General features: G+C 44.3%; 1 protein-coding gene across 4 annotated transcripts in view; it reads right to left on the reverse strand.

The window, feature by feature from the left end:
• Window positions 1–10,450: 10,450 nt before the first annotated feature.
• rngtt (RNA guanylyltransferase and 5'-phosphatase) overlaps window positions 10,451–13,149 on the reverse strand; it is a 48,457-nt gene continuing 45,758 nt past the window's right edge. For all 4 annotated transcript variants that reach the window (XM_086101134.1, XM_086101132.1, XM_086101133.1 and 1 more), the window contains 2 exons: window positions 11,352–11,475; window positions 10,451–10,938 (listed from right to left, as the gene is read on the reverse strand). In XM_086101134.1, the coding sequence (XP_085957260.1) occupies window positions 10,772–10,938; window positions 11,352–11,475 (291 nt within the window). In that variant the 3' untranslated portion in view covers window positions 10,451–10,771. The remainder of the gene's footprint in view (window positions 10,939–11,351; window positions 11,476–13,149) is intronic.

Consider the following 13,149-nt stretch of genomic DNA (forward strand, 5'->3'; position numbering starts at 1 on the left):
GGGGTGATGGTGGGGGACTAGCTTCCGTGCATATTTTCATTCTAATAGAAGCAGAAATCGCACCTAATTAGCAGCCCTAATTTGCTTGATCCTGCATTTGTCATGTGCGACACGGCCAAACAGCACAAATTTTGGTGTCTATTTGGTCGTGAAACGGAGCCTCGGCACTGTTTCGATCCCGATGTCAACACACCGTTGGAGCGGGGTTGTAGCGTTTCTTCCCAATCTGTCGTCACAAATTCCCGCCACATGACAACGCGCGGAGCGAGCGGCTGCGCACGCGCGCGTACCCGCCCCGTCTGTGAAGCGCAACCATCGCAACCCTCCGCTGAATTGGCACGGCGGCCTTCGATATGCCGTTGGCATGACAACCACAGAGGGATCGAAATGACACAGCCAAGGTTGAGCGCAAACAAAAGCAGAACATCGTCATCATTTCTTCCACAGAGAAGGACTAGAACACAGAAAAAGAAGAAAAGAAAAAAAAGAAGGCGGCGGCCAACAACAAGCTGTCCCGAGCCAATTATCCCAGGGAGATGCGGATGGCTACGAGGAAGCCGCCTCTTGTCTGCGCCGCAGGTGAAAAATTCCACATCAGCCAACGCTGATGACTGGGCGGCGCAGGCATGATGAAGACCGAGGCGAGGACACGTCGTTCAAAAGGAAAAAAGAAAAGAAAAAAGGTGTGGAAAGCAGTTAACATCTAATCTGTCGAGCACATATCAAGCTCTGGCACCATGGCAACAACATCCGCTTCCGATGACGGGGTACGCGAGTGTTGCTGCGGCATCCTGCCTAATAGCTGGCCTCCTCGTGGCGGGCGGTCCTGCGGACCTGACCCCCCCCCCCCCCCACCCACACCCCCACCCCCACGCCACCTCTACTCTCCCCACTAGCTTCGCGGTCGCAAGACCCTCCTAAACAAACCCACCACTTATTAAATCCACATCGTCAGCCTGCGCCAGTCTGCAGCAGTCCCTTCAAGATTGTTTTTGGAGATACGTTAAAATGTGTGAACGCGTGTCTATAATTATATACTCCTACCCTGCTTTTCCCCACCCAAATGATACACGCCGCTCTCATTCTTCTACAAAAATCTAGTGCTGTAAAATTCTACACAATCTAAAGGCGCACATGAGCTTCCGCACGAGCATGTCTCCGACTTACATCGCGAGCAGGATTTCCCGCCGCGTTGCCGAAATGATGGACGTGCAATGTGTCACATGCTAGAACATTCACACACTGTACTTGTAGATTCACACATTTGGACGGCTCTAAATAAAGACAGACAGGCTCACTGTCACAGTCTGCAGTCACTCCAGCCCAGTTTTTTTTTTTTCCATTTTTGTGCTCTGGAGATGTCTTCCATCGCTTTGATTTTTCAGCTTGTTCTTTCCGTGCAACTTCCATGACTAAATCATGATTCTTTCGCATCACCTTTTGTGTTGACAACCTGCCTTAGTTAAAGCCCCAAATGTATTTTCTCTATTCTCATTAAATTCCACTTTTTTTAATCATTTGACTATTTTTGCTGCGTCGCCTCGGATCGCAGTGAACAGCAATTAAAGTCTCTTCCTCCTCTGCATCTCATCAAAGAAAAAAAAACGGAATGTTGATGTCGCAGAAAGCAAGTCTGCCTTTTGTCAATGACGTCGGGATGTTTGGATGCAAAGCGCATACTAATGTCAGCATGGAAGGGTTTTAGTTCTGTTCTGTTTGCACACCAGACTCCAGGTGAACACCGCAGCTTAACGTTAAAGCTCTGATGCAAACTCCTATCAGTTACTTCACATTCTCTCTCCAAGTTGATCACTCTGTGTTCTAGAAACGCCAATGTTATTTTTACGTGCGGCTTTCCTCGGTCCTTCAGCTGGGATTCTTTTTTGTAACATCAGATGGTTTAGGAGTGAATAACCCACAGCGACAATTGCATTCAGAGATGAAGACGAAATGCTTGGTCGTTAACAATCTATTAGTTTGGCTAAAGCGTTGCTCAAATTAACACGCAAACGTAGACAACTTCAATAAATGTGATTAGGACGGCGATGTTGTAATCACGCTTCATCAAAGCTATTATCCAGACCGATTGTCGGCTCCAAATCTGACGTTCCCCATTTAATTTGTGCACTTAAAGCAATTTGTAATGACCGCAGCTCCCACTGCACCTACAGAGGGCAAGTGCATGTAAATGCTTCATTATGACTTGATGAGTAACAAACAACCCGGCTGAAGTCTCTCATTTGCTCACCAGTCTTAACTGGACAAAGAGAAAACGACACTCGGTGACAATCGATAAGGTTCGATCGGGAAGAAAATTGGTCAGGGAGGGTTCCCAACAGGCCTAAAAAGAGCTGCAGGAACTTCTGGCAAGTGCTGGCTGTTTAGTGCATGTGACAACAATCTCCCCTCTTCTTCATCCACGTCATTTATTATCCTGCCTACCTGCCTATCAACCTACAGTACTTTCTTTTCCTACCTCGGTACCTTTCTAGCAACTGGCGACCAACCGACTGGTCAATCTACCCTCACACCTATCTTCCTTTCCTACTTCTCAACAAACCGTGAGAGATGATTTCTGGTTTGCGGATGATACTTACGGGCAATGTTGAGGTTGCTGTTGAGTTTGCTGGAAGGACGAGATGGAAAAGGGCGGAAAGGCTGTCATCTCCCCCTCCTTGCCTTCATGTAGACATGGAAACTTTTTGATGGCTGAGGAGTAGGAGGAGGTGTGACAGCATTGACAAGGCATGTTGAAAGGTGCTGATTTGTGCACGCGAAATGAGAAACGAAGAAAAGATGCCGCTAGTGGGAAGGATACGGTCTGAATGCTTCGGGGGTATGATCATTAAATCAAAAATTTCATTTAAAAAAAAATACTTTTGTGCATGTATTTGGAAATTTCTCACAGTAACCGTTTCAAATTAGCCTGAAGAGTTTGGACGTCCATGAATGGAAGGCTGGCATTTCGAGTGTAATCGCCAACAAACAAACAACAAAAAGAAGTCCAATTGATTCATTCTGGGGCTATTTCATGTCCTTGAACTAAATACGAATGTTTTTAACAAGATGAATATCATTCACGCTGGACTAATTTAACAAGAATCATCTGCGCAATAATTTTTTTTGTTTGTTTGTTTCTTGGTTTCTCGTTAATCAGATGGAGGGAAAATTCACAATGTCCTGAGCTTGTTTCTCAGTCAATGCCGCACTGAGGAGAAGCATGTTGCCTAGAGGAGTTGAGCGATAGGGTGTGGCTTATCTTCTGATAGTTGCAGGCCATCTCTTGGGCCTAATCTGCTTCAACATCAACAGCTACTTCGACAGAATTCACGACGGATACCAATGGATGAATACGCCCATCCCTGATTCAAGCAGGTTCAACTATAAATTGGGGATAATGGGAATAAATGTTGACATTTTGTCCAAAGAAAAGTTTCCATTCGCAGTCAGAGGCTGAGCAGGCACGGGACAAACAGTCAGTATGGATTTCAGGCTGAGGATGAACCTCTGGCGTACGCCTGACCTTTAATAGAAAGACGCATGCATTATTCATTGAGAAATTAAGCAAAATGTTAAGTGATTCCATCTCCGTTGCTTTGTGCGGCATTTTCGACATCATCTTTTTTTTTTGTATGTCAAAACATTGGTGGAGGAAAAAAGGAAAAAGAACATTCAGAAGCAGAAAGATCCCATGCAGCTCAAATGACTTGTTTATCTTGCCTCAAAAAAAAGTGTGCTGTCTGCTTTTCCTGAGTCCTAACACATCAATTACACACTCCCTCTCACACCAACTTGATTTTCTGCTATTGGATTTTCAGAGGGGTCGAAAAAAAAAAAGCAGTAATATCCTTTGTTGATGTACATTCCAGCCAATTCAGGATCTGGCCTCCAAGCCATAATTGTCCGAAAGTATAATCTGTGATCAGCATTGGGGGGGGGGGGGGGATACTACGATTAACACATCAGCTGTGTTTTGAGTAATTCACAAGAGACAAGCACAGTACAGATGAGGTGATTTAAGTCCATTGTGCATGTCGTCTCTGACTATCTGTCTTGAAAAATGACCTTCCGGAATCAAAGTCTCACCGCACCCAAACAAAAACGTGTTGCTCCGTCTGAGGTTCTCACACAAAAATGCTTCATGCGATCAATAAAAAACAGCTCTCTTAAAAAAAATAAAATAAAAAAAAACGGAGCTGCATCCAAGAGGCAAAACGCTCACGGCTAAGTGAAGCCCAGCATTTCCCAGCTCACCGTCGTGTTATCAAAGAGCCCGCCAATGACTTCAGGCCGTGTCATTAGTGTGTCTGGAAGACGCGGAAAAACTGGCCTGAGAGGAAACCAAACGCGTCCCCATGCAGGAGAACAGCGCGAACCTGCTAAAAAAAAAAAAAAGTTCAGCTATGACATTTGTGGCGCTTTGAGCTTAAGTGGACCGGCGAGTGACATCAGAAAAGAAGTCGTACAGTAACAACGCTCACTCGGTTTGCCATTTTACCTACGGTAGATCATCTCCTTCTGCTCAAATCATTTTCAGTCTTTTTTGTCTCGACCTGTTTCAGTATTTTTATTCAATTAGTTCGATAGAACCATCATTCAAAAGCAATGTCTGATTTTCATTGTCATGAAACTTTCATTCATGGTTACATTTCTCAGATTTAAATTGTAGGCTTCAGCCTAAGCTGTTACACTTGTATGGCATTTTAAAACAATGTACACTGAAAGCTTTTACGACCACAGATTGACCCCCGAAATAGATTAGTTCAATTTCCATGATTTCCTATGGGGGTGGAGGGATTCAAAATAGTGCATTGTGCACTTCCACTGTCCTCTGTAGTTCAATAAAAGAGAGGAAAAAAAAAAGAAATCAACATTGTTCCGCTGGGCAAATATTGAGCGGACGGTATTGAGGACCACATTAGCACGACTTTGGGGATCTCCCATGATTATTATGGCAGGCATTGAAATGAAGCACCTTTGTCACATTTTCGATATTCTTTCTGGGTAGGAACTCCCCCGCAGCTTCGTATCACCCAACAGGTTTTTATGATTTAGTAATGATGTTTAAAACCAGTTCAGGTCATTTTTGGGTGGTGAAAGAGGCGGCGGAAAAAACAAAAAACACGTCAGCCAACCTGAATTCTGCTTTGATGTGAGAATCATGAAAATACACGACACGGAGACTCATTTGATACAAAAAACGGGACGTCGACACCATTGTTCTCTCAGCCGCAATGTGCCCATTTTTCGCCATTCTATTATCTCTAATGGCTCTAATGACAAACAGGGCAAATTGCTGCCTTGAATGAGAACCACTTCCACCCAGGGGGAGGACGCTTTTTAGATTCGGACCGAGCCGTTAAAAGCTGACCTCCAGTGCAGATGTCTGCCGCTTACGTATGGCAGACATCTTATGAAGCAGCTCTCAATGTGATGAACATCCTCTTTAACGCAGGATGAGAGAACAAAACATGAACCCTGTCCAATGATCTTGTCCGAGGGAGCTCGGACCATTGAAATCACATTACCGTAGTTTTGCGATTTCATTACACATTTTATTGCCGCAGCATTTATTCTAGCTGTGGGCACGTCTGATGACTTGGAGAAAAAAAAAATGTAGATTTCAACCATTCTTAATGAAAAGATGCTTGTTGGGAAGAAATTGTCTGCAGGCATTAAAAAAGAAAACGAATGATAGGAATAGAAAGGGAGACAAAAAAAAAGGGTCTACATTTCGAAAAAAACTATGTTTCGATTTCCGGGTTGGGCGCAAAATGTTCTTTTCCTAACCTAACATCGCTGCAAATCATCTTTCTGTTCAGTCTGCAAACAGTCAAGGGGCTGCGAGTAAATAGCCAAGTTTCCGTTCTTCAAGTTCTCACCTCTAACCTTCACATGACGGCAAATGGAATAATTGCAAGAGGCAGGTGGATCAATAACCACGACTGGCTGGTGTTTTCTGATGGAACCAATCCAGACAATGCAAGACGGGGAGTTTTTATGAGAACGTCGATTTGTAATTTGATGCGTGTCTCAGACAACTTGGCGTGTTTTTCTTTTTCAGTGCATCACACACCAAAGAAAAACGACAACAAAACCGCCTTTGAAACACTGCCTGTACAGTTATTAAAAGATTCTAAGGTGGTGACTCTTTCTGTTACTTCCTTGGGGAAAAATGTCTTTGAAAATGAGAGGTCAGTGGTGTTACGGAATGGATTGTTGGTGACCTTTGAGGTTTCCGTGTATTTCATTTTGACACCGCGCACCAATGGCGTCAAACTTGTTTTCATTGCGAGCCACGCGTCGCAGTTACTGTTGCCCTCAGGGAGCCCGAAAGTAATGATAAAACAAGAGTACAGTAAATGTCATTTAAAAATGGAACATCAACAGCTTCAATCTTTTCATTTTAGGAAGGTGAAACAACCGGTTTTCTTCTTTTTAGGAAACGAAGAATTCCAAGACAGGGAGCAGTAAAAGTTTGAACAGTCTGAATGATAATACGAAAAAATTTTGGTACGGCTCCATTTAAAAGAGCCCAGGGAAAACTATTGAAAGTAGGGTCAGTATTTTATTTTAACGTGCAGCCAGCCGTGATGTGTGCTCGCCAGAAGCTGATCTAGTTTTGAAAAATTGCAGCAAGCTTTTGCGTTTTCCTCAAAGATGGCTGCATTTGTCTCCCGGCAACTTTTCTCACAACTGTAATGCGCTTCACAAAACCTTTATGATGTGTTCTCATTAGACCGACAGCGCACGCCACTGCTCACCACCGTGCCGTTTCCCTCCGCGAAACAAAGTATGGCCAGACGACAACTTTGGCCGTGTGACACTTTCTCAAGAAAAAAACCCCATTGTGGTAATGCATTCCGAGGAATGTCCACTTCATTTTCTTGGACCGTTACCCCCGATAAAAATAAAATAAAATAACATAAAATAAAATGTCTCCTTTCATCACTGTCACCAAAATCCAATAAAGTGAAGCCAGTCCTCTCTTTACTTGAGTGACTGCAGATCTGCATCTTAAAAGCAGAAAGGAATACCTGTAATTGAGTTTTTGTTTGCCCGAGAGGCTCCCCGGACAATTGTAATATAATTTACATTTAAGTCACTGCAGTAAATACCAATTAACAGCTGTAAACATGCAAAGACGTAGCCAGAAGAACTCAACAAATTCACTTACTAAACATTACACTAAGTTGGCCAAGCTAATCGCTATTCTCATCCACAATCTTATTTTTAGACTGTAGGACCACCGCAGATGTCCGTCGTCATTTCGATATGTCGCTACTCCACCCTGTGTTAAGAGTTCAGAACACGTGGTAAGCAGCGAGTTCACATCAAGCTTTCAACGATAAGCTAGAGTAGTTAAGCGGACTAGTTGACTAATCGACTAAATATTATTGAAGTGATTCACATGAATTTTAACTCTTACATTTTTTTAAAAATTCTGCTGAGACCAGCATGAGTTACATCACCAATAAAAGGTCAGTATATTTGTTTCGCAATTCCAATGTCTCTCATGTTTTGTTTTACTGTCAAGGACGACTAACTCTTCGTTCTAAACTGGCACACTATGAAATTAACTTGAAATCACTTTTTCTGCACGTCCTTCAAGTTTGGTGCGAGGCAATTTGTTTGCACCCTGCGGGCGGTGAGTAAAAATCATGAAAACAAGAAAATGTTATTCAAGCTTTTTCTTTACTCCATTAACTTGGCCGCGTGTAAGAATGATCGTTCCATAAAATATATACTGTTTGTGGGGGGGGGGGACGTGTCATAAATTACTTTCCGTCTTTATTCTCCAAACAATACGTGGCATTTAACTTGTGAATTGTTTACAATCAATTGAGTCCCGTGGCAGCTTGGATTTGTGGTCTACCTGGACCGTTTCTTCAATTACTTTTACAGGCGTGCGGTCATAATTAATAGAAGCAAAAGCCCACAGCTACAAGAATGAGGAATACCGAAAATGAAAATTGCCATTTTTATCGCTGTGCAACTACTGTGAAATTAAACCTTTGAAGATGTCTTCCTGACATTAACAGCCTCGTTGTGTCTTGGTTAATAACATTTGTTTAAATTATTTGAAAAATTGATCTTTCTGTTGATAGCAAATTGAAGCCCTTGTATCCAGGGGTATTTAAATTAATTCAATATATAAATGGATTGAGTGATCTCCTCAGAATGCGATACTTTGATGAAGATGGTTGACTTCTATTTTATCCTAATGCCAAAATCTTTCTTTTTTTCACAGAGAGTACACCAAAATTAATTTCCAGTTGATTAATTTCTTCTAAAACCAAACTTGACATCGTAAAACCTTTATTTCATGTTCAGTAGACGCGCAACAATTAATGACAGCTAATCGATTATCCCTGAAATCTCGAACAGCGCGCTGTAGTGTGCCTTGGCACATTGGTTGGGAATCACATGCCTACCAACCCTCCATTTTGCGTCACATTATTTGGAAAAAAAAAAAGTGCCTCCTCCCGTTCTACAGAGACATCGGTGGCATTATCACAGTTGCCCTCAAATGGGACTGTGAGGAGCAATATGTGAGAATTGATCAGCGGCGCCAAGGCTCCCTGACTAAAGCCCGGGGGAAAAAAAATGTGTGCAATTAAATTTCCAATTTGAGCGTATTAATCGGCTCGCACGCTCCTGACAGCTTACCGCAGCGAAACGTGTTATTCCAAGCCACCTCATAAAGGACTAGTCCTGCTCGGCCATCTTTGCCCGATGACCAGCAGCGACACGAGTACCTCATCGAGCAATGCAGCAAGAAAGGCCTGTGATGATTTAATATGAGCTTCCCGGGCGGCAGCGCTCGAGCCGAGAGAGAACGGTGGGCCTCATCATGTCGACGGCACCGCCTGCGCTCGCATGGTGTGTTTACGCACTCACATCACAGGCCTCGCCTCCTGCACTCCCGGGGAGGGACTCACAGTCGGGGAGAACACTCGGCGTTATTAATGCTACTGATTCTGCGTCTCCCTTGTTTGTGTTTGCCTGGCAGCCTTGGAAGGACCCTTGCGCTTTTGCATGAGATGTACGTAGAAAGTGGTGGTGGTGGGAGTGGGGTAGGGGGGGTCAACTTGCCCAGCTCATAGATTGATTGCTTGCTACACCTACACCCCAAAAACACACCGTTCCTTCGGATAGTATGCTGGTGTGGTCGCTTAAGAGTGCCTCGTTGTCAGCCGCGAGTGAGTGCACGTATTGCAGGGAAAGACGGAAGAGCAATGAGTGGGGAAATGTTTTTTTTATTTATGAGTGGGGTTAAAAATTCAGTGTGGGCTTCTGGCTGGTGTGGTGGCTTTAGAGTGCCTCGTTGTCTCAGCGCGGAAAAGCCCCGTCCACCCGGTGGGAAACCTTCCACCACCGGGGGTTTTGAGATATTTTGCCAGATCAAATATGGAGGGTTGTGTAGGCATGAGAAAGAGGCTTGGCAGGGCGTGTTTTCAGCCGAGAAGCCCACCGTGATGAGAGCGGGGCAAACTGCTCGAATGTGCATGATTTTGAAGTCTAATTTGATTTTTCTGTTGAATGACTGAAATTGGGCATTTCTGTGATGTGTCAAATTTACACCAAATATTGATTTTCACTTTGGAGGAACTCTAAGAGATAAACTAAAAATAGACTCCTCATCTAATGAAACGTCATGGAGAAGGGGCAAAAAGGTGTTTGCACAGCGATACCGTCACATAGCGGTGCCACGTTTCGCTTGCTGTTCGAGGCATTTTATTTTTTTCCTTCCCGCAGTGACGTTTGCTGTTGAGGATATTCCGGGAGTGCAATGATGCATCATCACTGCAAGAAGGTGAACGAGACTTTGATGAGAGTCAGCCAGCTCCCGAGTGCAGCCTGTGAGTGCATCTCATCCATCTCAACTCTTACAACAACAGTCGCCTCTGGCACTCGAAGGCAGGCCTTAAAACACATGCACACCTGATTTGTTCCAGCCCCCCTATATGCTCCTATATGCCAATGACTTGGATTCACTCGATCCTCCACACCGCATGACTAAACCCAACGGTGTCAACCTCTTCTAAAAATGTATACGCAGTCTGCTCCCTAAAAGGCAAAAAAGAAAAGAAAATGGCCAAAATTATCACTCAATCTGGTCACAGTAGTATAAATTGGTGTCAAATGAAGAAACTCCAATTGAGATTTCAAATGAGCAAAATAAATTGAGTAATTTGGGGGATTTTTTTGGTTTGGTTTTTCTTTTGGCAGATTGATATTCCACTTGCCGTGTCTGTTTGTGAGGCGTGTGTCATCCCAGTGTTACATCCCCACCCATCTGTGTGGCCTTTCAATCTGCAGATGGGCTTCATTTGGACGACTTGAAGTGTTCACGTCCAAGCCAGATCTGAATAATGCTCTTTTCTTTTCATCAGAAAAAACATCAATACCTTGCACTTGCAAAAACAAAGTGACATCTCGAAAGGACTATTTTTTTTTAATTTATTTGAAAATTCAACAGGTTATGAAGAGTTGCTGATGATGGTGATGATGATGATTTACAATTCTAAATACAAACACGCGACCATCGACTCCAATAGCTCAGACTCTTTTTTTCCCTGTTTATTTGAATAAGACACCAGCAATTAAAGCTACAAACAATATAACTAGGTAAATTAAATGTGGACAGGTTGTTGGGTGGATATGGACGCCTCAAAATATGACTTTCCATCAGGCAGACATGGCTGGTGCTAAGAATGAACAGCGGCGGTAGAAAAGTCCGGAGTGGCCCAGGGTGCTTGACTCGAGTCTATTGGATGGATCGGTTCGGTCTCTTCGGAGGGGGAGGGGGCATTAGCTCAGAGTCCGGGTCTGTTTGGTGTTTGCGGGTCTGGGCTTGGACTGCTTGAGGACAACGGTCCACATACTCCAACAAGATTTTCTTGGTGACGGGTTCCTGGATGCTTTTACATACCGCTGGGAAAAGACAAGGGGATGGGAGGGATAACCGTCAAGGAGCGGCTACAGTGAATTCTTGTTCAAGCCACGTGGGAGGTATTAGTAACCCATTCACGCTAGTTTAGATTTGTCAACTGGAATCTACTCGTTTACAGCCACAGATGTGCGCGATCACATACACGCAAGCGTCTAAGTCAAGTTGTTTTTTTTTGTGCAGGTTGTTTGGAAGAGGGCATTTCTCACTCAGGTTGTTGTATCTTTAAATACATTATTTTTCCATCAAGGGTGAAGTCAGCACTCCGATACTTTCGGTGTGGCCGTTGGATAGATGCAGGAGGGGAGTTGACTTACCTTTAGTGCTTTCCTCAGTGCTGTTTTAGGAAACGGCTGCCCGCTAAGCAAGTCTTCAACTCGCAACAAAGAAGACTCACCCATGGCTGTGTCGTAGGAGTTTGGGAAGCTCTTGTCTATCCTCTGCCTCATGAACACCCAGCTGTTGTTGTCGAAGGTGCACTCGATGATCTTGTTGTCGTAAAGTTTCAGCTCTTTCGTGGCCTGCGCATGCAACAGACAACACAGCGGCCTTTTACTTTCACCGGTCAGGGAGGACAATGCCACACCACCGTTGCGATGATTGCCAATTATACTTATTAGCCCACCACTGCATTCTGTAAGAGTGAGATCTGGCTCCAGCTGGCTATGAGGACAAGGCATCATCCGAATGTCATCAATGAAATTCCCTAATTGCAATGACCGAGGCGTTCAAAACACATTAAATATCCATTAACATTCGGGACTATATTGGCACAGGCAGCCGCGACTCAACTTTGAGAAAGTGAGCGCGGCTCCAGTTCAGCAAAGGACAGCACTCGTCTAGTTAAACATTTCGGAATTTTAGCCTTTAAATCAGAGTGGAGGCCACTACATGAGAAACAATGCATCGACAATGCTAAAGGATAGCTAAAGTTCCTGTCATTGAACTGCAATGTGAGTAAAATGCGTACATCGGCTATCATTTCAATAAAAAATACAAACATGTTTTAGAAACAACCGCAACAAGTCCCAACTGCGTGCCTTAAGCTTGCAATCCTCGAGGCTGTCTAAGGAAATACCACGCAGCAGGCATTGTCACATTCTCCACGATGATGACAGAGTTGGCCACCTTCATGAAGGCATCTGCCCACCTCCATGAAGGTCAAACACTCCGACGCAGGAAAACAACATCCAGTCAGTTGCCTGGCTACACGAAGCGATTGTGCGAAGGCGAGATGGTAGCTGCTCGACCGGCTGAGCAGAACTGAACTCGAAAAACAACGCCAGGGACATCTACCTGGAACATTCACGAGACCGGCGAGAATGCAAGACAACATTTCCCATAATTAGCCTTGTTTGAAAAAAATGTTTTTGTGCAACCTCAACTGCGATGATGCATTCACTTTCTGATCCATTTCATCCATTTGAGCCCATCACTGTCAATGCCGCTGTCATGTCTCATCGCCCCATGACTACCTTATCTCTCCCTTGCTTCACATAGAACTGGGTTCTAATATCGGAAGACATCAGTTTATGATACCCCTTCATCCTGCTTGATCAACCCAACCGCAAATGAAGCTACGGCAATATAAGAGGCTGACTTGCCATGTCGGGATTTTGCCCAGTTCCTACGAGACAATCTTTTAGGCTCAACCAAACAAAACAGACTTCTCAGTAGCGGCATCATTTAATGCTGCGGGATAGTACGACAAACAAACCAACAGATGAGTTGTGAGCTGTGATCTGGATCGCAGACTTGCTTCCTGATATTTGTTATGAAGACAATCCGTTTGACATCCGAACAGCAACGCGCGGCCATTTCGCCTTCAAGTTGGAAGTTGAAAATACTCAACGATGGCACACAAACAACATAGAAGTCAAAAACGTGTTTCCCTTTGCCACGGTAACCAACGATCACCTACTTGAAAGACCGCCTCGGTGAACAAAAGGCAAGTCAACACCAACAAAGACCATCGAACAGCGTGTCGTCCACGTTCGCAGGGAACATTGACATTCAGCAAAGGTCAGGCAAGGAAAATCAGCCAAGAAAGCGAAGGAGTTTGGCAAGATCCTAGGATTCTACACGAGGGCTTCATCCTTCCCGGGGTGTGGGGCATCTGGACTAACAGCGGGGGCGCCACAAATATCACACAGGAAGCAAGACGGCGTGCGAGGGAGGAAGATGGAGAACACAAG

The sequence above is a fragment of the Hippocampus guttulatus genome, chromosome 20 (assembly GCF_054856545.1).
Source record: "Hippocampus guttulatus isolate MCC_2025c chromosome 20, RoL_Hgut_1.0, whole genome shotgun sequence".
Classification (NCBI taxonomy): Eukaryota; Metazoa; Chordata; class Actinopteri; order Syngnathiformes; family Syngnathidae; genus Hippocampus; species Hippocampus guttulatus.